Raw genomic sequence first — 25880 nt, 5'->3', positions numbered from 1 at the left:
GGTGACCTTACACAAAGGAAAACCTTCCCATTGCTTGCATGAAGAACTTAGGGATCATTTTCCCACACCTAGGGACAGCAAGCAGAGTTTCACAGGACATCCTTCAAAAACACGTTCTGTGAATTGAGGGAAAGTCTTCATTTCACAATTTTTCAGAGCATCCCTTAACAGTGCTGCCCCCCCAGACCCTCCATTTCCTGCCTCCACAGGCTTTCAAGTATGGCTGGAATGGAAACAGTCTAAATTATGTAGATTAAAAACTTGGACACATACACATTGTTTTGAGAGGGATTCAACTCCACAGAAATGCAGATGTGCAAGAGCAGGACCTAAAGCACTGACTAACAGGAGTGAAAAAGAAGAGTTCAATAAAAAAGCCTCACAATCTTTCTCCCAAACATACCCAAGCTGTTAATAAAAGCTTTGTAGTGAAGCACATGGAAAATCTACATGTCTGATTAATACACAAGAAAACAAAACTGATACAGAATCACAGGATGGTGCAACTTATATTCCCCTCCTATCAGGTGGGGAGGAAATAGGTTTGGGTTTTGCTTGATATTCAGCAGCAGCAGTCACAGCCTCTGGGAGCAAACAGGCCCCAGTGTTCTGTTATTGTGGACAAGATCTGGTGGCAAGGCCTGGGGGAGGCCAGAAGGTATCACAAAGACACACAGCACTGAAATGGAAATGGGAGAAGAGTGTGTGCATCAGAAGTTCCACTGAGCTCCAAGGGGAATAAAGAGCTGCTGTTGCAGGAGAGCCTCTCAACACATACTTAATCGATGGCATTTCAGTGCAAGAATCACATAACCAGGTGTAAAAATCTTCAAATGTAATTTATTAAGACATTCAGCTATGTCTGTCAGTCTACATCCAAATTTACTACTAAAAATAAAATAGTATCACATTTCACATTAGGAATACCAACTTTGAAAAACACTTGAGTCAAGCCTATCGTATAAATAAGTGACTAATTTCTCTTCATATCAAAATTCACATAAAAAAATTGCCTGCTCCCTACTCCCACCTATTCCCCACCCCAGTCCCTAGTTCTACTTGAAGCCATGATGAATGTAAAAATTTAAGTATGGACATGTCCTTGTCAAAGAAAAAAAGGTGCAAACCTATTAACAGCTTTAAAAGTGGCATTTGCGGAGTCTGATCATACACAATAATGTACTCATTCCCAAAGTGCAAATATCGCCAGAGTTTAATACTGTTTTAATTCAGCTGCAAGAATTAAACATTACACAGCACAGTACTGCAAGGCCTCTATCTGTGCCCTAAAACTCATCCCACTTGCCTCCTGCACACGGTAGCAGAGGTCAAAGCGTTCATTAGAGCTTTAGTTTACTTCACACAGCCCAGACTGTGCCCATTATTAGCAAAAGTTTCATATACAACAAAATATTTAAGACTCCGTCATAAAAGTCAAGAGTCACTATAGGTTACATGAATTCAAATGCAACTGCCCCACCAAGAACACCCAAAGCATAGACATAACGTATTAAGAGTGCTTCCATCTTCTAGTACAATCACTGCTGTTGTAGCTTTGATTTTTGCTTACGTGCCATAAAAAATTGTTAGCAACCAGACACTGGCAACTTGCTGCATTTAATACCTGTCAGGTAGCCCGGGACATGGCTGTATGTGATACCCTCTTCCTGTCTGTCAGCAACCTTTCACAGACCTCTTGTTCCTCTTATCCCTCACCTGTGTCTTGAAAACACTTTTTCACTACAATTTGTTTCCAGACATCCTTCCTATGCCCACAGTTCAGAGAGCTTCTGAAGTCATTTCTACTGCATCTCACTGGAGCTACCACTACCAAGCAGCCCATAAAAATCAGCATGGGAGATTACATTTTGACCAGCATTAACAGCTAAACTTCTTTCACAGCTGTGGAAGGATAAGTTTTCTTCTGAGTCAAACTTGAATCTCTGAAATGTGTTTGTTCCTGTGTCACCCCTTGTCACCTTAGAGCTGGACACAAACCCTTGGATCTGGAGCAGGGCACCCCGCTGGAGCTGCCATTAGTTCTGCAGCACAAGCTGCTCCCTGGCTGGCCTCACATGGGCCTGTGTCACTGTCCATGCTTTGAGACCCCTCCAGGCCGTCCTGTCCACCAGTAACCTGGCCACTGCTCTTGTTAGGGCTGTCTTTCACATCTGGCCCATTGTCAGGTTCAGCACCAGGTGGCTCAGCTTCATCTCCAGGTCTGGTATTCTGCTCTGCAACAGGATTTGGCTGTTGAGCTGGCTCCAGTCCCAGCCCCGGTAGCTGTGAAGGGCTCTTAAGTTGGCAGTGGCACAGAGGGCAGGTTTCTTGCACATACAGCCATTTCTTAAGACAACCCGCATGAAAAAAATGACTACATGGTGTGATCACAGCAGTTTTCATATCCTGAAAGACACAAGAAAAGAAGGAAGATCATATTATTTGTAATTCCACTCCTTTCCTCTCATCCCATGTATCCGATGGGTCCATTAGCCACAGAAGAGACTGAAGGAGTCTACAGGTAAATAAAAGAATGTTCCTTCCTTCATATCAACAAGCCTCTACATTCAAATACAAACACAGGGTAGATCTGGCTGTTTATACCACAGGGATTAGAAATTAGGGAAAAAACTTTGTTTATAAGGTGTTAAGAGTCACAGAATTAAAGAAATAATTGTGCATGTCAAAACCTGCAAACTTACAGATATAACACATAACAACAGCAAGCAAGAAATTAAGTAACCCCTGAACTTTTGTCAGCTGAGACCCACATGTTATTGGTCTGGTGTTTCAAACACCCTCATTCAATCTGGCACCCATAGTTTTACTCTTCAAAGAGCCTGGAGTATCAAGCTGGGAGTCACTCCAACTGCTCTCCAACTACACTCTCATCTTAGGGTGGTTCTTTCACTGTCATACAAACTACAATTTCTATCCAAGCGAAAGAGACCTTGGAGCTAGAGGTGTGATAAAGATACTACTTTCAGCATTGATTTCTAAGGTACTTGCATCTGCTGGCTTACATTAGAAAGACTCGATAATTAGGTTTCTGTTATAAAACTGACATTGCACATGAAGTTGAAGTAACAATGTCTGTAAATACTGGGCTACTTCTATGGAATAACAACAAATAAGTTATAGAGTTTACACTGTCTTTCACTAACAAAATCTTTCACTAATGAAGAAAGGGCACATTTGCTGTTACTTTTGAGACCAAATCAACCCAAGTACAAGAGGTTTTAAGGAAGTTTTTTGTGTAACTTGATTAAAAAAAAGGAATAAGCACTTCCAAACTATCTCTTTATTCATAAAAGACTCCGTGGGTGACAGCACTCCAAATCAATTTACACAAAGCAGAAAACTGGGTAATTCAAGTGATTTACTGAGCAGAATATTACTCGTTAAACATGATTCAAGTAACTTATTTTACTAGTTGCAGACTGAACTTGACAGTATAGAGATGTCTAAATTAAAGTCAATCTTCTGACACTTTCATTCTTACCTGGTAGCAGATGGCACAGATATCATTGTGTTGCTCCAACTGCTCTTTTGTGGCAACAGGCAGCGATTTTATCTTATTCACAGCATCTCTACGAAGAAGGAAACTCTTCCATCCCAGTTGGGCCCGCAACCACACATTGTAATAGGAGTGAATGAAGATGATCACAGAACCCATCACAGTCCATTCACCAAAGACTGTCTCCGAGACACCATATGCCACCACACAGAGAGCGACAAGGAATTCCAGCAGCCGGTATGTGCCATTCACATAATAAATTACATCATCCATATTTTCTACAGGTTCTTTTCTGAACTCCTCCACCATAAACAAAACATAAATGAAAAGTGTCCCAAGCACCTGTAACAGGGAAAAGACCATGAGCTCAGCATCCAATTCTGAATCAGAGCATAAGTCAGCCAGCATTGTCCATTCAGCTCTGTACAAACCAGATAGAAAGGGGAGACTCAAAGAAGTAAGACTGTTGCTGAGCTTCAAGACAAATAAAAGTCACTCTTCCTTGCAGAGCATGTAAGCTTGTTCCCCAGTACTTCCCCTTCCGTACTTTTCTCAGTCAAGAACACAGCTGAGCTGATTCAACAGAAGTGCTGAGCATCATGAGAAGCAATTTTATAGTGTTACAACAAATATGCTTAGCAGAAAACATCTGCTGTATTTATACTGCTGTGTTATAAACATCAAATCACTTTCAAAGAGCCACAGCCAAGTAACAATACATAGATGAGTACTCTGGGAGGCAAAAAACCCCAACTTTTTACAATGACAGTTATGCCTTCAAAAGCCTTCTGGCTTTACAATTTGAAATTACTTTCATTCACCTGTATTCCTACCCCTTAGCCTCAGATACAAGCTAACGAAAGAGATTTTATATCTTATCTTGTACTTCTGCACTTCTGTCATCCCTGGTCTTTCCTCATCATGCATATCCCCCTCTAGAGTAACAGTATCACAGGTTAATGGAAGGCTTCACAGTTACTACAGGGCTAGCATTCTTACCTGAAGAGAGGTTAGAATACTGCTGGAGATAATGATCAACAGCCAGAAATCCATGTGGAAAAATTGACAAATCATGTAGGCCATGTACGCGGGGAACACGAGTAAGAACAAACAGAGGCTGACTGCTCGGAAGTGCTTCCACAGACTCCTGCAAACAACACAACAGTTTTATTTTTTACATCAGGTTTAAGTGTCAGGATAAGAATAGCCTGCCTGCTCAATGTAGGCAAGTTAGATGTTTGCTCAAGGCTTGAACTTGTTGAAAGGAATTTGTATTTGACTCAGACACAGTCTCATTCCAACCATGCATGGCTACACCACGTAGAGTATGAAAAGTTCCTTCTCATATGGCCTTTTCTGTTTTCAATACAAAGACAAAAACTATGGGAAAAAAATTCACCCACAGTAATTGCCATAATGGGTCTGATCAGTGGTTGGAAAATGAAGTATCAGAGATAATAAATGTTTCAGATGAAAGACCAGTAAAACGAAGAAAATTACTAAATATGCATGTAACTGTTTGTATGCTTTTCCATATAAACAGAGCTTACCCAGATTATATACTTACTACAACTCTTCTGTGTCTTTTTGCTAATACACATGGGGCAAAGGTATTTCTTTTCATCACTAAATTTAATCCTGCTGCCTTTAGAAGCATATTCCCAAATTCAGACATCACAAAAGAAATGTAGCAGGACTTGAACATCCATCTCTTCCATTCCTTACTCTGCTCCTATCATTTCTTCTTCCTCATCTCCTCCCCAACCTGAATACACCATCAATCTTTTTCTACCCACCCATTTGGAAAGTTTTCAGGATGCCTTCAGTAATTTACTATACTACCTCTGCATGTTCCTCAGGTATTTTAATCTCATTTAGGTTAAAATGTGGTACAGGAATAGCAAAAGAATAACGCAGAAGCTGACAAAGAAACTATCTGGAAGATAACATTGCTATGACACATGCAAGTCTGTGTCTGTAGGTGAGGGAGAAAGGCAAAGCTGAAGTGGAATTTATCCTAATTTTAGCTGATTTAGAACTGCCTGGGAGATTTGGCAGAAGAGAGTTAGAACTCAGTATCACCACAGACTGCTTCTTTAAGCAGGCAGATGCTCATATCCTGGCTCTACTCCCTCTCCCTGTGTTACTATATTTGAAATTAGCATTGCTGCAGGCAGAACATGCTGGCTACAAGTAGCCTCTAAGCTAAACAAAATCTCTACACATAAATAAGCTTTCTCTTTCATTTCTTCACTTAGAGGTTACAGAAAAAGACACAAACAATTAAGAAAGATTCAAACAGACAAATACAAGAACACCAGATACCAATACAACTTTTCAAATCAGAAACTGAACAACAATCCCCCATCATCAGAACATCTGGTGCACTAATGCAAGCCTTCCACCTCTTATTTTCTGCCAGTAAACCCTCTCATTTTGGGATCAATCTCACGGAAAAAGGGTTTACGATATTTAACTGGAGGTTACCCTCAGAAACTTCCCACCCTGTCTGAGATCTCTTCTGTTTGAGATCTTCTGACAACTTCTCAGCTGTCTGAGATCACTGCATAGAGGGAAACCTACCCAACTGCAGCGGAGGTTAAGCAAAACCATTCTGCAAAGCCACACAATGGAGGGTGGGTGGGAAGAGTGCTGGAGTCCTGGATTTGCTTAACTGAGACCACAGTGCACTGACACTCTTGCTAGGGAGAATAATCACTGAACAGTGCCATGCTCGGGGTGGGCAGCCAGCAGCTGCAGAACAGCATGGCTTTACAAAGGCTGGATGGATGCAGTCCTTGGCAGGAGCAGGTGACCAAAGTCACCTCTGTTTGCCAGCACACAGCATGAGGAAAAGTATTATATCATGTGCTCTTGAGAAAACAGGATAGGGAGGAGAAAGCTAGAGAATTTAGACTAGAAATCTGCATTCAAAAGACAGGGTAAATTTATAAGCTACTAAAAAGCCAAATCAGGTCATCAATTACTAGTTTATCACCTCCTAGACCAGCATTGAGTAAGTTTCAATTTTAGGAAATCAGTCTCTTACTTGTCCCTTGAGGCTCCCAGTGCCAAGACAATGGGATCAGCGATTTCCAGCATGGACTGAAGTATGGATGCCACCACGATGAAAAGAATAATACTTAGCAGGAATGCCCGATGCACAACTTGGAGCTCAATCAAACCTGTCTGCACAGCCAGGATGAGGAGTGTGACGCCTTCAGTCATTCCCCTGCAGATTAACAGAGTAAAAAGAACAATCAATCACATATTTCTGTGTGTCAATGCTGGTTCAAAAATACATCTAGAAACACCAGGAAATAAGCTCTTTCTGCCACAATCCTTCAAATGTCTTGTTTTAGCTTTTACTGATGTCCCTGCTAAGGTTTTAATCAGAGGAGTGTTTTCAGAAACACTGAAGTGCTGGGGGTTAGGAACCAGATTTCAGACTGCTCCTGCCTCAGTGTGTGGGCTACATGCAACTCAGCAGACAACATCCAATAAGAGAACCCCCCCCTCCCCCCCCCCCCAGCACAAAGCATTGTAAGGACCCATGCTGTGTCTTAAGAGGAGGAACCCACCCACCTCAGTGTTGCCTACACAAGCCCAAAGCAACCCTGCTATGTCTACATCTGGGCACCAGTCAGCCTCATTCCTACATCACCACAAAAACCCCCTCTACTGGTTACATTTCCCATCAACACCCTCATTTCTGTCCTTTGGTGCAGGGGAAACATCCTTAGCTCAACAACCCACCCAGTGACCAGGTCAGGCAACCAGCAATTTAGCCATTTTTCAGTACCTATACACTGTCCTCTTCTTCTTGGCTTGGAACCTCATATTGAATATAATACCTCTGAGTTCCACAAATTCAGCACCAGTATTTGACACAGTTAAAGAAGAGATCACCCAGAACTGCATTCTTACCCAAAATATACTTTTAGGTAGATGTCGTGGTTTAAACCCAGCCACACAGTTCGTGCACTCACTCCCCCCTTTGCTCCCCCAACTCCCAGAGAGCTGGTTCCTGCTGAACTCAGGACAGTATACTACTCCTGGGCACCCCAATTTATAGCATTTTTACTTCCACATCATAAAATCCAAAATGAAAACACTTTTGCATATGGTCTAAATTTTCTATAGTGTTAAGGGCTGGAATAACTGAGAAAGGTACTATCATACCTAGGATCCCAATTTCATATTGGACAAGTTGGGACAAGTGTTAAGAAAAGGCAGTTCCCATATTTTGGCTATTTCCCATAGTAATTTACAGGCAATCCATAAAATGCTGTATTTTAAGCCTCACAGATTAGTAATGTTTCACACATTACTACAGGGTAAATGAGGAAATGGAAAGATGAAGTGTTCAGATTATCCAAGCATGTGAAAATTTTCCAGTGACTCATGAAAATGAAAGCACTAAGACAATCCAAATCCCAACTAAAAGCCCTGAATTTACTACAGAAATTAACCATCTCCTAAGAAGTCTGTGACAAGCTGTATTTTCACCTCAAATCTTTCCTATGCACAAAGATTGGCATACAAAAAGCCCGCCAAGGATACCCAATAGTTCATAAGTTAAAAAACTGCAAAGCAACCTGCATATTTCTGTATAAAACCCTTCTTTTTAGACCTTAGGCACAACAAGGCACTTACCTGTTCATAGCAGGATCATTCATGAATGCTCGATAACCCTGCAAGTAAAACTTGCAGAGAGTCAGAACTCCCAAAGCAACAAAAGAGACTGTGAAGACCAAGCCCAGGAGTGAGTATGGCGTGCTACAGCATTCGGCAATACTGGGAGGAGAGAGGGAAAGAAACAAAAATAAAAGGTCCATCAATTAAAAGCAACATGCTGAGCTCTCCCCTTGTCCTGTTCATTGTGCAAGCTGCTTTGAAAGCAAAATTGGATTGGTTTAATGAATATATCAAAAACTCTAAACCACCATGAAACGCTTCTATAAAAAGAAAAAGATGAGAGGTATTCTGTTACTTCTTCCCAAGACACAATTTCATCTCGGCTAATGCCGCTGTCAGGGCTGTGCTATGGTTTCTCTGGTCCCTCTTCAGCGCTGTGCCACACGGTGGCACTGTCCTGCTTGCGCAGGGTTTTCATAACTTAATGTAAATATGATAACCACAATGCACCCAAGTTTACCTGCTGCAATTTCTGCCAGCTACCAGAAGCAGAGCTAAAGCAGATGGGATTCATTAAGGCGCTTTCCACTCAGATCCACAGTAATGCAAACAAACATCAAACTGATAAAATTCACCCCAGGTTCAGGTAGGCAATGCCTGTCTTTCATATGGCTGAACCAGAAGCAGCAAAATAAGACAGCAAAGAGTACTCTGTAGGAGGCTTCTTCCTCTCTTTTGCAACAGCAGTGAATTCAGACAGACTGAGACCCCAGAATACATCTGCTGATGCTGAGAATAGCTGCATTACTTCAGCTTCCTCACCTTCTGTTGATTCTGGCACTGCAATATTTGGAGCAGCCTAAGCCTCAGAGTGTACTCTGGCTTCTGAAACAATGCTGTCAGAACAAGGGGAATGCAGTGCACCACATGCCCCAGCACTACGTAAAGAATCAGCTTACACAGAACCAGAAATCCCTGTCAGCAAGGGATTACGCATCTGGAAATCCTCACATATATTATCCAAGGTAATACACACTGACACCCCCATTCACAAACAAATAAATAAAATCTTCTCTTGCTCACCAGGACAATAGTCTTGTGAGAGAAAATAGGGTGGTCAAAACCATGTCAGGCTAATTAACCAACTGAAGAGTGAACTAGTCCAGGGCTCTGACAAGACTAAAGGACCTTCAGGAAATGCATGCCTCAAAAATAAACAAAGCTTGTCCAAGAGACATTTAGTTTGTCTCTTTCAATGACCACTTTAACTGGAAAACTCCTTTGAAAGCCATTCAAAACAGAAAATGTTGATGTGTTTACATGTACTATTTGCAGGGCTTCTGGTAAGCCTTCGAATTCTGCCTGGTTACCAAGCTGGGCAGAGCTGAAAAGGTTTTCAAATATTCCTGCTGCACAATGGTAGTGAGAAATGCAATATTTAAAGCAGTTATTTCTGCAGTATACTTTTCTGCCCGATTCTTTTTCATCAATTTTAACACCCTTAAACTTACTTTCAGATGATATATTAAGCAAGGGTCCCAGAGGAGATTAAGAGCTCAAAGAGAATCCTAGGAAGCTCTGTGTGTTATATTTATGTGTCAAGCACATGTTCATAAATTGTCCCAAAGAGCTGAACTCTTCAAGGCTTCTCAAAAATCACAGCAGTTACCCACCCACAAAAAAGATCTTGACAGGAACAAGGACAACAAAAGGTAGGGAATGTTTTTTAAACAGCAAACATGCAAGCAAGAGCTTTCCAGTTTGAGAAGAACAAACTTATGCTACTCCCAATTTTAAAGAACAGAACTGTTTGGTATGTTGCTCTCCCACCCCCATACATGAATCGAGGAGCACTGAATGAAGCTATATGGATTCAAACAATCAAAATGGATTTTTTTTTAATCATACAAACCAAGCCCAGCTGTGAAACTCCTTGCTTGAGATCTTTCAGTGATGCAGGTGTACATGGGCTCAAGGGCAGCAAGCACAAACTGATGGAAGAGAAGCTCTTTTGAGGGTTACTGGATGCATATTAACCATATTTAGCTAAAGCAGCTTGACAGCTCAAGTTGGATGCAGGACTGGAAGAGTACTAGGAAGTGTCCCGTTTGTCACATTATGAGCGGGTGTTTTTCCAGGTATTCATTTACAGCCACTGCTGGAAAGTGGATCCTGGGCTAGACAGTATTTGGTCTGAGCCAGCAGAGCCACTCTGATATTCCTATGAGAGCTGGACAAAGTTGTTCTGCACACCACAACTGCTCTCACCTGAATTCCAGCTATAATATTTTAAGAGAAAAGATGCAGAATTCACTCACTCTCATGGAAGAGCTCATCTTTTCTTCCATTTTGTTGAACAGCCAGCACTACATTATTAACTGCCCTCACAAGTTACTTCAGCTCCCTTCTAGGGGTTAAGAGGCTATTAGTGGTATTGGGTTTTTGCTTTTAAGATGAATAAGCATTTATAACCTCTCAACTGCAACAGGGCTGAGAACATTTGCACTGTTTTTCCGTATTTTTCCACTTGCAGGGAGATCAACTGGTATTCAGGCACTCACAGATCAAGTCAATGCAACCCTGCAAAGCAAGCTCCCTGTTTTGCCATGAAGTTAACAATTTGGTGTAGGAATAAGCTCAATTTATTTATAAGGAAAAAAATCACTTCCCCCACTCTAACAGCAGTACTCTGTTGTAACAAAGCTAAAATTGCAGCAGAGATGAACAGGAGGAAAAACTTCAGAGACCAATGGTTTAGTAAACAACCAGGTAACATAGTCAGCACTTTTATATAATGCAGTGTGACAATGCAAGCAATTGTAACACTACGTGCAATAAAATCTCTGGCATTCCTCCTTACTGATAGTGAACTTTGACAGCTTACACTATTGCACCACAGATATACACAGAGAGAGACAAGAAAAAGGTAATTGTAAAGTATGATTGGAAAACTGCACTGATGAGCAAGTTACTCAATTTGCTGCCCAAACAGCAGAATTAATGGCATATGGTCTCTAAAGAGTATGTCCTGTGTTGCCTTTGTGTTTAGGCAACTATTACCTCTTTTCTTCCTATCCCAGTATTACACTATCTAATTTGTGTAACTGATACTTTGCAACACACCCAGTTCCTCTCTGCCCCACGCTCCCACTCCCTTTTGTATGCTGTCATTTCTAGTTGAAGAACAGCCAGCAAAGACATGGAGGTTCCAGACAGAATGTCCCAAATGCTGCCTTTCTCTCAGAAACAGCATGAACACAGGCCTCTCCTTTATCTCACAGCTTTTACAAAGCTTTTAGGAATTTGGTATCTAAGATCTTTACACCTCTGCCAAATTAACCACTGGACTCAGAAGTACTTTGGGAGTGGAGTACTTTGGCTGCTTGGATGAAGTCAAGAATGTGTCCCACACCAGAATGATGAAACGAGACATACAAGGCTCAGAAAACAACACAATCACGAATATCACTTGGACTGAAATTCAGCTGAAATATCTCAGCCTTAAAACCAATTTCTATACTGAAAACAGCTTCTGGACCAAAGCTCTAATTATAGCTATTTCCTCATCAAAGGAATATTTTGCTTTCTCTGGGACCTGTCCCACAGTTTTACTAATGCTGTCTGTTCTGAATGGGATCCATGCCTCCGAAGGACAAGCTTAAAAGGGTTTAAACATGTGGTCGCTGCAATAAGGACAAGTATTTGTTTGGCATCCAAATGCAATAAAGCCAACCTACATAACTCAGTGTCTAAAAAAGCACATTCGTTTCAGAAGACAGTAACAACAGAAAACCTTTTGCAGACTAGTTAATTACCTTGTCAGGAAGAGGAAGAGGAGCCTCTCTCTTGAGGCAGGCTGGTCCCGTGTACTGAAATAGGAATAGATCTGAAGAGCAAACAAGACAAGCCAAAACACCATGAAAAGAACTGGGACAACCAGCTGGTTCCACAGAGACATTCCCAAAGCCAGGAGACCATACACCTCCACCACCTGGGCAAGACAGAAAAACGCAGTTTGTTACTGGTTCATAGCACCCATGATTTAGTATCAAAAGCACAATCAACGATACAGCCACAAGGAAGCTAAGGATAATATGCACATTGCATTAGCCATCCCAAAGAAAAGGAGATACATCAAATTACAGCCTGACAAAGGGAGAACCCAGATTTAGCAGCAAGATATTACCACTATACCACTATCTAGAAGTAGAGAGAAGTACCTGACTGTGCAACAAACTATCAGAGCAGCTGAATGCATCTTCCTACCAAGAAGTGGATGGGAGTTGCTGACTGAAGCCTGCTCAAAGCCAGAGGGGGTGAGGACACAGGCCTCCAGTTAACAAAAACCCTTCTGGACCTTTTTGTCCAGCTTAAGTCACAGCAATGTTGTTTTCCCTGTACATACTGCCAAGTCACTGCACTCACAGGTACTGAAATAGGAGCCACGTCACTTCAATACAGTAAACCTACTTTGTTGACCTGTTTTTAAGGAAAAACTTAATGCCTCAGACATTTTAAGTATCTCAAAAAGAACATGTACCAGACTTCTGACTGCTCCTAATCTACCAAGTATTTTGAAATTAATGCTTAAGAGTTATTTCAGAAGATTCTGCAATACAACAGAAGTCATCTGAGCTTCAAAGCCTAAATTACAGTGCAGTCATTTCCAAGAAGCTGGAACTTCATATAGCTGGACTTAATACAAAAGCTCAAGAGGAAATCACTCATAATTACTATTTCCTCACCACCTGCTTCCCACAGTGACATACAATCCATAATGGTTAGCACATTTTAGCAAACAAAAAGCTGAAAAAGCTGCCTACCTAGTCTTTCATGACAAGCGTGAGGGATATTATGTTCATAGGACCTGCGGCAGTACATACTGTGGCCGATGGACAAGCATATGCTGCTGGCAGGGTTACAGTGCCAAACTCCTGTGTTTAGCTTTGCACACAGACATGTGATGGAAGTGTACCAGCCCTCAGGAGATCCTCCTGAGCTCTCCCTTGGCATGGGACCAACACAAGCTATCCTATGCAGCTCCTGGCAAAGTGCTTCACCACATCGGAAAAGGGTCATGCTACGCTCATAATGTAGATTCATAACCATGAGGTATTTCTGGCATCTTCTGCTACAAGTAGGCAGCCAGGGGTCTGGACTTGCTTTTAAATTATACCATTAGGCACAGCCTGAAACACACACAAAGCAGCCTTGCCCCACCTTTTACAACTGTCTCAGAAAACACTCCTGGTGATTAACATGCTAATATTCACCACTCTCTGCCACTGGTACCAAAATAGCACATGAATGTATTTGCAATTAAACATTCATAAAATGTTTAAGTGTTTTAAGCACAAGTATCCTACGAAGAAAAATAGATACAGTACTCTCAAACCTACACCCAATCTGAATTTGATTTCAGGAAGCTACATGCTGCATTGTTCATGCACATGAAAACTGGAAGTGCTGGTTCCAACCTGTTGCAAGTTTTCAAGCTGTACAAAGACATGCAACTGGTTTACCCCAAACACTGCCATAGTAAGTGAAGAATAAGCATGACTTTCCTATTCTCACTGGAAAACAAAGATACTAAAGCTTTGCCAGTTAGCCCCCAAATTAGCTTTTAATCAGCAAATCAACAAGCCAGTTATGGGTGAGATCGGACCATGGTAGGTGCTGTACAAACAAAGATAATCCTGCTCCAAAGACCAATTACATGTAAAATAAATAACCAGACAGTAATGATCAACATGACAGGCTGAGACCTTGGCACACTATACACCTACTGCTGCCAAGTTTTTGTTTGTATATGACAGATATGACAGCAAAGCAGAGCTTTACAAGAGCTTAACAAGTTAATTTTTCAGATTGTTTAGGGACTGAAAAGCAGAGGTCATTAAACAGTGGCTTGGTTTGAAAAGAATCCAGCAAGTGGTTCAAGCAAGCATCAAGCTTTATATGTCAAAATACACAAAACTATTCATATTCACATACATTTTATTTTTATAGAAAAACACAGTATGATGTTTCTGTACCATTAACAAAGTGTCTTTTCAACTACATATATATTAGATGTCAAAGTGTTAACAAAATGGATACATGTCAGATCAGTCTCCTCTGTTTCTGCTAACTCTTTTGTTCACGGTCTCAGCAACACTGCTGTTCTAAAGAAAATACTAGAGACTTTTCAAATCACTGTCTGTAAGTTACAGATCAGACTGTAAGTCAGTGATTATTAGAGTCAAAATGAGCTTTAGTGTTACTCCCACTTTAACACTACTATAATTATAAACGCTTTTCATACAGAAAGCATCTTTTGAAATGAACAGCTACTACAATTAATGCATGGGGATTACTTTGCTCACTTAATGAGGCTCCAAAATCCTATTCTGCCACGACCTTGTCTTTTAGCCTGAATTTTGGCAGGACTAAGCAAAGCCCAAGCAAAGTGGACACGCTCAGCTGGCCAGCAGCATAATTCTAATTAACATCTTAACTGCTCACCCACACAAATTATAAGCTACCATAAATTAAAGAAAGATGCTATAGATAAGAACATATTTGGTTTGCTAAGAAAAAGGAACACACACACAGAGCTGCACACAGAAGACAGCCAAAGTATTTTTCTCTTTCTTTTCTGCAAAAAAGGCGCAGGCCAAGGAAAATGAAATCGTTATGTTCACTGTCTTACCTGGACAAGTTCTCTGTATGCAGATTTTGCCAAATTATAGGGCACCAGAAGATTTGATGCCAGAAAGTAGAGAACTTCCAAACCAGTGAAAATCATAGCAAATTTGTTGATGATGACGATGGTTTCCAAAGGGACGAGGCAAAGTCGTGCCAGCAGAGGGAGCATGTGAGCAGAGAAAAGCCAGATCTGTTTTGTCTTCATGACGCAGGAGCAGAGCGTACATACCACCAGCTGACCTGGAAACGCGACACAGTATTTTATAATCAAGCTGATTATCCCCTTCAGGAAAAAAAAAAAAAACAACAAAACCAACTCATCTTTTAATACGTTATCTTTCCATAACGCAGTTATCAACATCCAGCATATTATGACAGTTCTAACTAGGACATATCTGTTATGAAACCAGGCTCCTCCGCACCCTTTGCTGGCCCACACCATTTTCAAGCTACAAGTGCAGGCTTTCGCCTTAAAGATTAATGAGATGTAAACCCACAACACATGCAGAATCATACTCAGATTAATATGAAGTCCCAGGAATAACATGCAGAGGATAAACCTGCAAGTCATCCCTGTTCTTCTTCAATAGTGGTAGGATCTGTATACATGCAGATGCTTTTCCGAAGCACAGCTACACTACTCTTTCATTCCAATCTATGCAAAGAAAAGGTAATCAGAGGTCCCAAATGACTTTTAGAGCAACAATATTTCTCCCGTCAAGGGGAATTTCTGGCCAGAAGAGCAACAGGAGAACAGCCAGGGCAGCAGCTGAGACTTCAATAATTTCATAGCGCTTGAGGCAGTTGAGCAGACTGAAGCTTGCAAGTGACAGGTAATTAATGATTAAATTCTAGTTAACAGTTGGCAGGGACACCAGCACATCTCCAACACCCCCAGAGATCTGGAGACTGGTATTTCCAGAGCAGACCACTCCCATGTAACTGCTCCCATGAGTCACTGGAAGTTGTACCCTTTCTCTCAGAGGGAACAGAACGGGGAGAAACCCAGAAAAGAACAATTCTCACTCATCACTTTGCAGTAAGGAAAAAGTTTATTGGATAGTACTTAAAAGCAGAACCTTGTTCACCGCCTGTGTTAGCTAACATCTGAAAGCCACAATATGTGGTTCTAAACCCAAGTGCTCATCGTGTTTTGAAGCTACCTCCACCAATGTTTGTATCTCACAGCTCTTCCCAAAACTGGGAATTAGCCTTATCAAAACAGAGAATAACAAAATCAAGGCCATTACCATCTCTAGGTCACTGTTAACTCCAAACGTTCACATAAGCTTACTGACCTTGTAAGCCCCTCTGGATGGGTTGGGGAGGGAAATAGCAAGAGGAGAAATAGCAGTAGCAGGGTTTTGCTTTCATTCTGCTCAGCTTCCCCACCTAGAAAAGGACATCTGCTTTCAAAATATCTGCAACTGAGCTGAAAGCAGTCTCTAATCCCTACTCCCTAAGCACACAAAGTTCTTCCTCCTTCACACTGTCCTCTTTCAAGTTCAAGGCATACCACCGATTTGCTAGATGCACTCCTGAATTAGCAGATTTCATTTCAGAACAAGCACCCTTGCTCTCAGCAAGATGCTATCAGCATGCTGGGGCTTGTAAGCCTAAGAGAAAGTTACTCTACTCATCTTTTCAGAAGTTCAGCACACCAGCTCTGAAGCATTCTCCCTCTGCTTTGTTGTTCTCTGCCCACACACACGTTGCTACAACCCTATTTAAGGTACCACCAGCACACTGCTGTGCTGTAATATTCAGGAGCCTGGCACAGTCAGCTTGTGAGGATTTCTGCAACTCATGGTAACTAAGGCAACCCAGCTCCACACATAAAGGGATACAAATCCCAGCATCCGATGTTCTTGGGTAAGCATGCCATCATCTGAAATAAAACACTGCAACAACATCCCATTAAACAACCCAGTGCTCTTTGGCATGACTCCAATCACAAAACAGGACCTCCAAGTTCAGCTTCATCTCATGCAACAGCAAAACCTGCTCTCCTCCAGCAGTGATGTGCCAAGTATGCTGGTCATCCCTGCGAAACTCTTTGACCCTCCCACCTTTTTTACTTTAAACTATGATCAAATGTTACTTTTCATGGAAAGGAGAGCTGTACACCATCAAAGGAAACACATGGAGCACTTTCTCTGGAGGTCCCAAAGTTCTTCCTGAAGTCTGCACCTTGTCAATTCTCAGCCCCTTCACGAAGGGACTGAAAATACCTCCAATGGAGCTTTTAATGACTGGTACTTCCCATTTTAAACTGGGGTAGCAGTTCAGGACAATCATAGCTTATCTCCAAGTGGGGCTGTACACTGTCAATCTTCAACGTAACATCACAGCACCAGAAGAAATTAGCTTGTACCTCATATCGAATCATAGAAAGATTCTAACACTTCAGCTATCTGCTAAACTCAGCAAATCCAGCTGTTTGCACTCCCTAAACTTAAACACCATGGACTGAAAAGTGTCCAGACACAGCTAATGAGCCCGACAGCTGGAAACCTCATGCAGGACACCAGGCTCTTCTGCTAGAGAATGATGCAATAAGGAAGAAATCTATTGCAGAAGTTTCAGCCCATTCTTTTCCCTTATCAAAACATCCACAAATACATTAGACATTGTTGACAGGTAGCCAAAGCCCCCCAGCTCATAAGCCAATAGAAAATGTTCAACAAGAAAGCCTTTGTGGTACACCTACTGTTCCAGACACCCTGACTGTATGAAACTGTATTTCACTTCCAATTTTAAAAAGCTGATGTTAACAAATTCCCTGGCTACATCCTTAAATGCTACTAAAACCCCAGGATATATTAGTATATGTATATGTTAAAGTAAATATCTAATCCCATATTGTGCACTAAGAAAAAGCAAGTCTTCATGGTAGCATCCAAAACCATGCAGCTTTACAACATTCGCAACTGACATGCTTACAAAACAGCACACTCATCCAAGGGATGGTCTTCAAAGATATTTATTTCTTCCATCCAGCACTTTGGAATTTTAGTAACTCTAGTCAACAGTCATCAGACTGAATTAGATGCAGGGAAGAAATTACTAGGAGAGCCCATTCAAAAACTACTAATGAATAAAAGCACTAACAAATATTAAATCTGTGAAGCAGTTGGCATGCTGTACATCATCCCCTTAATTCTGACCAGGACTTTGAGGAACAAGAGCTGGATCAGCATCATCATTATTTCCCCAGGTACCTGCCTCACTGCCTCTGTTAACAAGTGCTGCAGCACAACACTGAAGAAAAAGATGGAGCAAAGCACTTGTATATTAATTTTGCTGTGAAGATGACAGTTCAGAGCAGTACACTCCCAAGACATGGCAGATTGAACTGGATAAATACCTCTGTATGTAAAAAAATCTGAGAAAGTATTTAATATTTACACAAAACATTGTCAAGTCTCATAGCCCACTTGCACAGGTCTTCCCCAAAGACAACTGCTTATGTACATATTTGCTAGTATTGTCAAGTACCTACTTTTAAAAAACCATTACAATATGGGAGCACTTTAGTCTGACACCCAGTACAACCCAAATCTGTATGGGGTACAAAGAGTATTATCTTTTTCTCACTTATTTTTAATCCATATTAAAACCTGGATGAAGCATAATGGGCTTGACTCTTGGTTTAGTTTCTGCCTGTGAATGACACAACACTTCCTGACCTCTTCCTGCCTAGGCCTGCCTCATGCTTTGTGAAGCTCTCTGAGGGATTCTGCTTTACCATGGGACGCTGCATTGCACCCGAGATTCAAAGGGCTAATTACAAACATTTTGTCATAGAAACACACTAAAGGCTTTAGCTGTACTTTGGTGTCATTTGACAAGGCAGCAAAATGTATTTAGAAATTCATGAGAGTAAAATATATCTGAAGTTTCCCTTTCACTGAAAAATACCAATGTTATTTCTATTAAAAATATTAAAAGCAAAGACAAATGCTACATTTGAAAGTAAGGATGCAGGCAATCAGCATTCTGTATATATTTTGGTAAATCTAATACACTAAAGATGTAAACCCATCTATGTCTGCCAGTAGCAGCTGCAAGTAAACAGAAAGCAGATGAGTTTTGCCAACCATACATGGCTGACTAAATCTGTCAATAATCTGATGAAATCCGTAGATCTTCCTTAATTCCTTTCACTAAGATTTTTCTTCCAAGCTTGTCTCAGGCTTAACTTTAAAATACACATGGAGTATGTGTGTATTCCAGTATCCTCTCAGTACAACATATGGTGTGGTGTAGCAACCTTAACACTGAATTTATTCTCTTCCTGTGAAAGTTCAGAGGGTAATGAAACAGTGCAGAAAATTTAGTTCTTTGGGATTTATTTAAAATTTTCAGTTAGAGAAGTTATCTTTGCCATTAATCAAACACAATTTAAACGTAGTTTTGACTTGTTACTCCTTACTGTAGTTGTGTGCACACACCCACAAATATATATCAGCAGGTTTTTTTGTGAGAATGACAGTGCTCACCTATAAGGCAAATGAAGAATACTTACACAACATCTTCATTGACAAAAGCCCTACAAATACAAGTTATTGAAATGTCTACAGTACTTTGTACCTAAAGATTATTACAGACAATCCAGTCATCCTGAATCAGATGGCATGTCTGAGAAGAATGTAGGGGCACAGCACAACAAACAGACCTAGAAAATACTTAAATGCTGCAAGTACAAGAGCATTGGTAAATCAGTGTCATAGAAAAAGCCAGGCAGGATACCCGTAGGTTCCCATGCTTCTTGCATATTAATGGCAAACACAGCTACTAAAAGTGATGAGAGATTTGAAACCAAGAGGTAAAATGTGCATAGGTTTCAACGAAGAGAATTAGGCAGAACTCTCTCCTGCATTACAAATATTTAAAGTACTTACCTACTAAAGCAGTCATAAAGCGATTCATAGAGAGAGGTTCCAAGTACATTGGCCCTTCATATCCTGATTCCAATTCGCTCCTCACATAATCCCTAAAAAAATCAAACCAAACACTATTAAGATCCATCCGATCAGACAAGAAGCAATTTATTCATTCCATACATAAGCAGTTTCAGTGTATGACACAGTCAACTAAATTACACATAGCAATATTAACAGTACTGGTACAGCAGCCTCACTGGTGTAAGTCATGCCTCAGTTATATCCTTAAGTGAGACAAGCATTAGCTGTAATTAGACTCACTGGCATAGCTGTAAAAATCCTTTGGGATATCCAAGCTGCTCTTCAGAGCGTGGCCTGAAATTGTTTATTGACAAAGCCTCTTAAGCACCATTCCATTTTTAAGTATCCTTATTAAGTGTTTTTCTTCCAAATAATAATTGCTTTTCCCACCAGCCTGATGTTAACAAAAAAAAATAACTTGAGAGCTTGACAGAGAGGTCTTCCAATTTCATGCTTATTTTATTTTGCACCTAACAACCTCTTTGCAAAGAATTAAAAAATAGGTATGAAGGAAAAGTGACAGTCATAGACTAGAGTCAGGAACAGAGTTACTACACAATCCTTTTACCCAACATAATTTAAAAGTTTAGCTGTATCCTGGGAAACTTGGGGGACAAACCAGATACCCTCAAACTGACAGACACAGGAAAGTAGTCTGAAAATCTGACAGAGTTATTTGTAATTCCTCTCAGAAGTTGTGTGAACTCAGCCAACCAAAGAACACAAAGACACTGGGCATTTTTCTGCTGTTGGTGATTACCCATCAGCTCTGTCTTCAAGCAGGCTAACATATCTAACAGCAATATAAGTCAAACATGAACTTCACAGTAGGAGCAAGCATTTTACACTTTCAGAAGGAGATCCTTGAAGAAGACCACAATAATTATCCAGAAGTTCCTTAATGCCCTGCCACAACACAGCAGGAAATACTCATCAACCTTTGCATCATGATCCAATACTCCAGCCCCTTTTTTTGCCTTGCCCTGTGACCCTTCCTTCTCCACTCCTAGGATGGCTGCTGCTCCACCCTTGCTACTACACGACCAATTCTGCCAGCAGCAGCACAACTAAGCCTGTGCTCCAGCCTGGCCGATACTGTCCAGTCATTTATGTGTACACACTTGATCTGATCCTGCATGGAGGTAACAGACTTTGTTTGCTCAAGGAATGTGGTATTTCACTTATTATTTATTTATTTGTATCAGTGAGGCAAGCCACACTGGCTGGGAACAGGTGCAGTCAATGCGAGGCAAACAGTACCGGAAACCACAACCAATACAAGAATTGCCCTTTTGATTTCTGTGCAGAAAAAGATGCAACTCAGGGCTCCTAGCAGCATTAACTTCTCCCCAGAAATGTGGAAATATACCCTTCTAGTTAAGGTATTCACATTTTTATTTGCAAAAAATCTCTGGAATTGAAGACATAAATCTCAAAGTACTAAAACAAACACTTCAAAGCCTGTTCTTCATAGCTGACAGCCTTCCTACTCACTGCAGCTTTTCAAGTGTCATAGTATATGCGAAGTATGTTGAAATGAGTTTTTTAGACTGTAACCTATAATTAAAAACACATAAGGATTGAAAAGCCGATTAAAACAACTGATTCTAGATAGAACTTTCCCCTTATTATCACGGTGTAGCTAAGCACAAGGGTTTTTTTTCCCTTCCGCCATCTGTACAGATGTAAACTTTGGGACAAAGTTGATTATTTTAGTATTTTTATTTATTTCACATGAACCTGCAGAAAGCACTTCCTGAATGTGCTGGGTTCAGCATTGAAAGCATTACCAACAAACACAATAATCAGAGTTACAAACAGAGAAAACAGTAACACCATTTACAACATGCTGAAGATGGCTGGATTAGCAATATTATGCTCCATCCTCATATTTAGGGTGAAAACAGTGACTATTTGTAAACTGCTAGTAGGAAAGCAGTGAAGACATGAAGTTTCTTCTCTGTTAAGAAACAGGTTACAAAATCATCCAGCATACCAACTGTGCCAAGATGACTTTATACAACTTAGCAAAGACATATCAACAAAGCTGCACTTAGAGTTGCTTCTTCAACACTGGGAACGTGCCTGGAGATTACCCAAACTCCTTCAAGCTACATGTCTTGTCATTGTCTAGCTGAACCAGTCACCTGCACAGGCATGTAACTTGTGTTAATTCTGTAAGTAACTCTCACTAATTGAGTTTTTATTCTTACCAGCTTGGAGAAGCAGTGTTTGAAGACCTAATTTTTTTTAAACAGTATTTGTAGATGGTGTCTGAATAAAGGAAGTCAAAGCAGTGATTCTCTTATTACCAGTACAAACACAAGGATCTTTTGGCACAGACACCAATCAGAAGATGCCTCGAACAGCTGCAGTGCCATACAAGATGCTGAGAAGAGCAAGTGCCTGCACTCAATTTTGATCAATTAAAGCTGTATTAAGCTGCAGCTTTTACATTTGAGAATTGTTCACTTTACCGCAGCAATGTAAGAAAACAAGAATGCTAAAATCATTATTTACAAGTTAATGAAATGACTGAAACAACATTACTGTTTTAGAAAATTAGGATATAAGTATAAAACTTAGATCAGATTGCCAGCTATTCATTCTGCAGGCAATGCACTGACAGCTTCATATAATCAAACTGCTGGACTGTTAACATAAACTCATGCACAACCAGACTAACATTGCTCTGAAAAGGTAAAGAGATACAGGGCTTCACACACGACCATTTTTCATTACTGAAAGTGCAGAAAGGTCTCCTGTAGTTAAAAATATACTTTGTAATTGACTGACATAAAGCATGATGGTTATCTGAACTAATTGACACATATAGCTGACATTTTCTTTGGCTGATCAATCTCTGCTGTCAACATCAAACACATTCTCAGAAGTTTTAAATGTCTAAGACAACCTCAAATTAAGTGTATTTTAAGATTATCTGTAAGAAACGATTGAGATTCCTGCTCCCCCCTCTCATTCTTAGCTCTATGGGACTCAACACTTGGAATACAATCAAAACAAAACTGCAAAACTTGAAATAACACCATGATGCAGATTTTTTTTTTCTTCAGCATTATTAATTGCATTGCTTCTTTTCTGCATAACTGCATTGTTTATTTCCCCAAGTTTTATTGCTGGAAATGGGGAAATGTGATCCTTTTAAACAAGACATTTGTGCAGCTAAACATCAGCTAAAACCAGCATCTATTTTCCTTGTCAGGAGCAGCAGGATTTTGGTTTTTAAAGCTGACTTCTCCTTTTTCCATAAACAGATGATGTATTACCTCCACATTGCCAGGTTAACACACTACATACAAATGTAGCATCTTCTCAAACTCTCCAAGCCTTTACAAACATTAGCTAACCAATCTTTACACACTGAGGTAATTCTCAGTCTTGCAGATAAGGAAACAAACACTTAAGAAATCAGGGGACTTGTCAAGGTTACACAGACCTGGAAATCTGAAGTCAGACCTTAACTGTAAAATTCAGATCTTCTTATTCCCAGACTTACAGCTGAACCACAGGCTATTTCTGGGGTGGAAAAAAAGCACTGAAAGCTGAAGTCTTTCAACAGCTCAGAATTTCCAGGACACTGCAGAGTCACAAGTGCCAGCTGATTCTGGTCTGGTTCTATAATTTGCACTAACCAAACTGGCCTCAATATGAGACCTCTTCATCTGTCTTAAATAGCATCCCAACTGGTAATGCCTGCAAGGAATCCAACTGGAAGTTTTCAGCTCTAAACACAGTTATTAACAAAACACATTCAGGAACAGTTTTCATATGTAACTACTGTATGTCTTGTTATGATCAGTCTGCTAAATAAAAACATCAGGGGGAATTGGGTAGCTTTGGCAATAAAAGGAATAGCTCCATTAACATTGTATTTGTGTGTTACACTTCACTATTTTCAATATGAAAACTAATGGGATTCAAACATTCTTTTGAAAAGCTAATGCAACAGTCACTCCCCACACCGTACAAAGGCTGATGCTAAGAACCCCTTGCAAACCAAGTCTAGGTTATGTCTATGGAATTGGTAAGCTCACTCGAAAGCATTAGCAACTACATTTGCTTTGCAAAATAGCTAGGGAATACTGCTGGACTATTTGAATACAGACATCTTTTAATTAAATGTATTTTTTGGTGCCTGTTGATGCAAGATTTAATTGAAGTCTTTATTAACTCGCTCCAGAAATATCAAATAGAGAAAGCTTAGCAAGAATATGTCAAATAGTCCAAGCAATGATTATCTAACATGTTTCAAGAAAGCCTGTAAAAGTCTCAAACTTCACAAAGCACAGAAGTCAGAAGTCACAACTCACATTACACAGAAGCACAAAGAAAAAAATTATTAAAAAACCAAACACAGGGCTAGCCCCTAATGGATCAACCAAAATCCATACCATCTCTCTCAAAAAAATTTAAAGATCCATAGCGGCATAAAGTTCTCTAGAGGGTAAATCCTCTGCACCAAAGCCCTGTATCTGACTGGAATTTTTTACCAGCTTTATTTCAACCTAAGTTCTTAAGTAATGTTTAGGTTGCTTTTTCAGTAAGTAAGCCTTCAACCCTATAAGAAACACCCCCAAACTATATCTATAAAAACTCGGGACTCTCCTGAGGGTGATAAAAATCCCTCTTTCCTTCCTACCCAGGCAATAAGAGCCCATAACTCCCCTAACTGCACCCTCATCCATTCAGGAAATCATTAACTGCAACTCTGACAGCCATAACAGTGACATGCCAAGTCACCACAAAACCTTCATTAACACTCCCCTGAACAGCAATATACTAAGAAAGAGAGTCCTGCAAATGCTTTAGAACAACAATTTTTATGAAGAAACAACAAACTTATCACTTCAATCAGTCAAAACCACTTTTTAAGTGTTTCCCATGGGCAGGCACCAAAGTAAGGCAGTCTCAGGTCTGTATTTTCAAAACTTCCCATGTAAAGCCCTTAATATGATGGCACTTGTTGGTTCCAATTAAGCATCTGTCAGTAAGACAGTTTACACTGGCTGTCAACAGATTTAGCTGCAGCCAAACAAATGAGGAAGGCTTTGTCTTGCCCAACCTGGAGTTCTCCAGTCTCTTGCTCTGTGTTTTAGATCCACAACACCTGTCTTTGTTTTCACTGTAAAATATATTACACAAACAAAGATGAATTAAAGAATAAACTCCACTATTACTTTACTTTTATGATCTTTCATATCACTATTTGCTCTCAACCTAGGGGCCAGGAAACTAGAAGTAACATCCTGTCCACTTGCAAAACACCGCAGTGTTGAAAGCATCTTAGTTGAACCACTGACTTAACTCAGGTTAGTACACCAGAGGCCATATTTAATCTTGTGGTAAATCCTTTCTCTTCCCAGATGAGTGGACATTATACCCCACAGAAAAGTAGCTACAAATGACTTAAGTCAATGAAAATACACCAGAGCTACCTGACTGAGGTAAGTTTCCATAAGTTTTTTCAAGACAAAGAACAGCAAGACATATTTATGTGGCTGGCAGAGAAAAAAAGGCCTCCACAAAAGCAGACCTACCCCATTTATATCAGATATTAACAAAATACCAGTTATCTTCCTAATCCCCAAACCAAACTATCAAAATTAATCAATTTATTCTTACCTGGAAATTTGGTGCCCAGCATAAAGCAGCAGTGCAGTCAAAAAGTACAGGTAAAGCTGAACCAGGTGTTGTCTTGGTAAGGTTAGGAGCACAACACTTAAGATGTAACCTGTAACAAAAAGCAGAGTTGACATTTCAAAAAATGCTACCTAACTCAAAATTTCTTAAAATAGGAATTAACACTCGTTCAAATTTCTTTAACCGCCTCTGTATTTATTTGGTTTTAAAATTCTTGTACCTACATTTTCCTGTCATCAAAACACAGAAGGACCACCACCTTTTCTTTTATTCCCTCCTGAACAGAAATAGCTTTGCCAGCTTCTGTAAAATCACATCTAGAGGTCAAGAAGGAGACTTGATCCACAGTATTTTAAAGATATTTAATTAATATAACCTATGTAACAAAGAGAAAAACAGGACTAGGTCTC

At 40.3% G+C, this 25880-nt stretch overlaps 1 protein-coding gene across 5 annotated transcripts in view; it reads right to left on the bottom strand.

Moving 5' to 3' along the window:
* Positions 1-820: 820 nt before the first annotated feature.
* Positions 821-25880, bottom strand: part of RNF145 (ring finger protein 145) — a 52197-nt gene continuing 27137 nt past the window's right edge. For all 5 annotated transcript variants that reach the window (XM_031047330.2, XM_005147317.3, XM_031047331.2 and 2 more), the window contains 9 exons: positions 25453-25561; positions 19747-19838; positions 14847-15082; positions 11971-12146; positions 8174-8314; positions 6567-6749; positions 4517-4664; positions 3503-3859; positions 821-2406 (listed from right to left, as the gene is read on the bottom strand). In XM_031047330.2, coding sequence (XP_030903190.2) covers positions 1981-2406; positions 3503-3859; positions 4517-4664; positions 6567-6749; positions 8174-8314; positions 11971-12146; positions 14847-15082; positions 19747-19838; positions 25453-25561 — 1868 coding nt within the window. In that variant the 3' untranslated portion in view covers positions 821-1980. The remainder of the gene's footprint in view (positions 2407-3502; positions 3860-4516; positions 4665-6566; positions 6750-8173; positions 8315-11970; positions 12147-14846; positions 15083-19746; positions 19839-25452; positions 25562-25880) is intronic.

This window comes from Melopsittacus undulatus, chromosome 10 (genome assembly GCF_012275295.1).
Source record: "Melopsittacus undulatus isolate bMelUnd1 chromosome 10, bMelUnd1.mat.Z, whole genome shotgun sequence".
In the NCBI taxonomy this organism is placed as follows: Eukaryota; Metazoa; Chordata; class Aves; order Psittaciformes; family Psittaculidae; genus Melopsittacus; species Melopsittacus undulatus.
The sequence above is the reverse complement of the archived record's forward strand: the minus strand, read 5'-3'. Positions and strand labels throughout refer to the sequence as shown.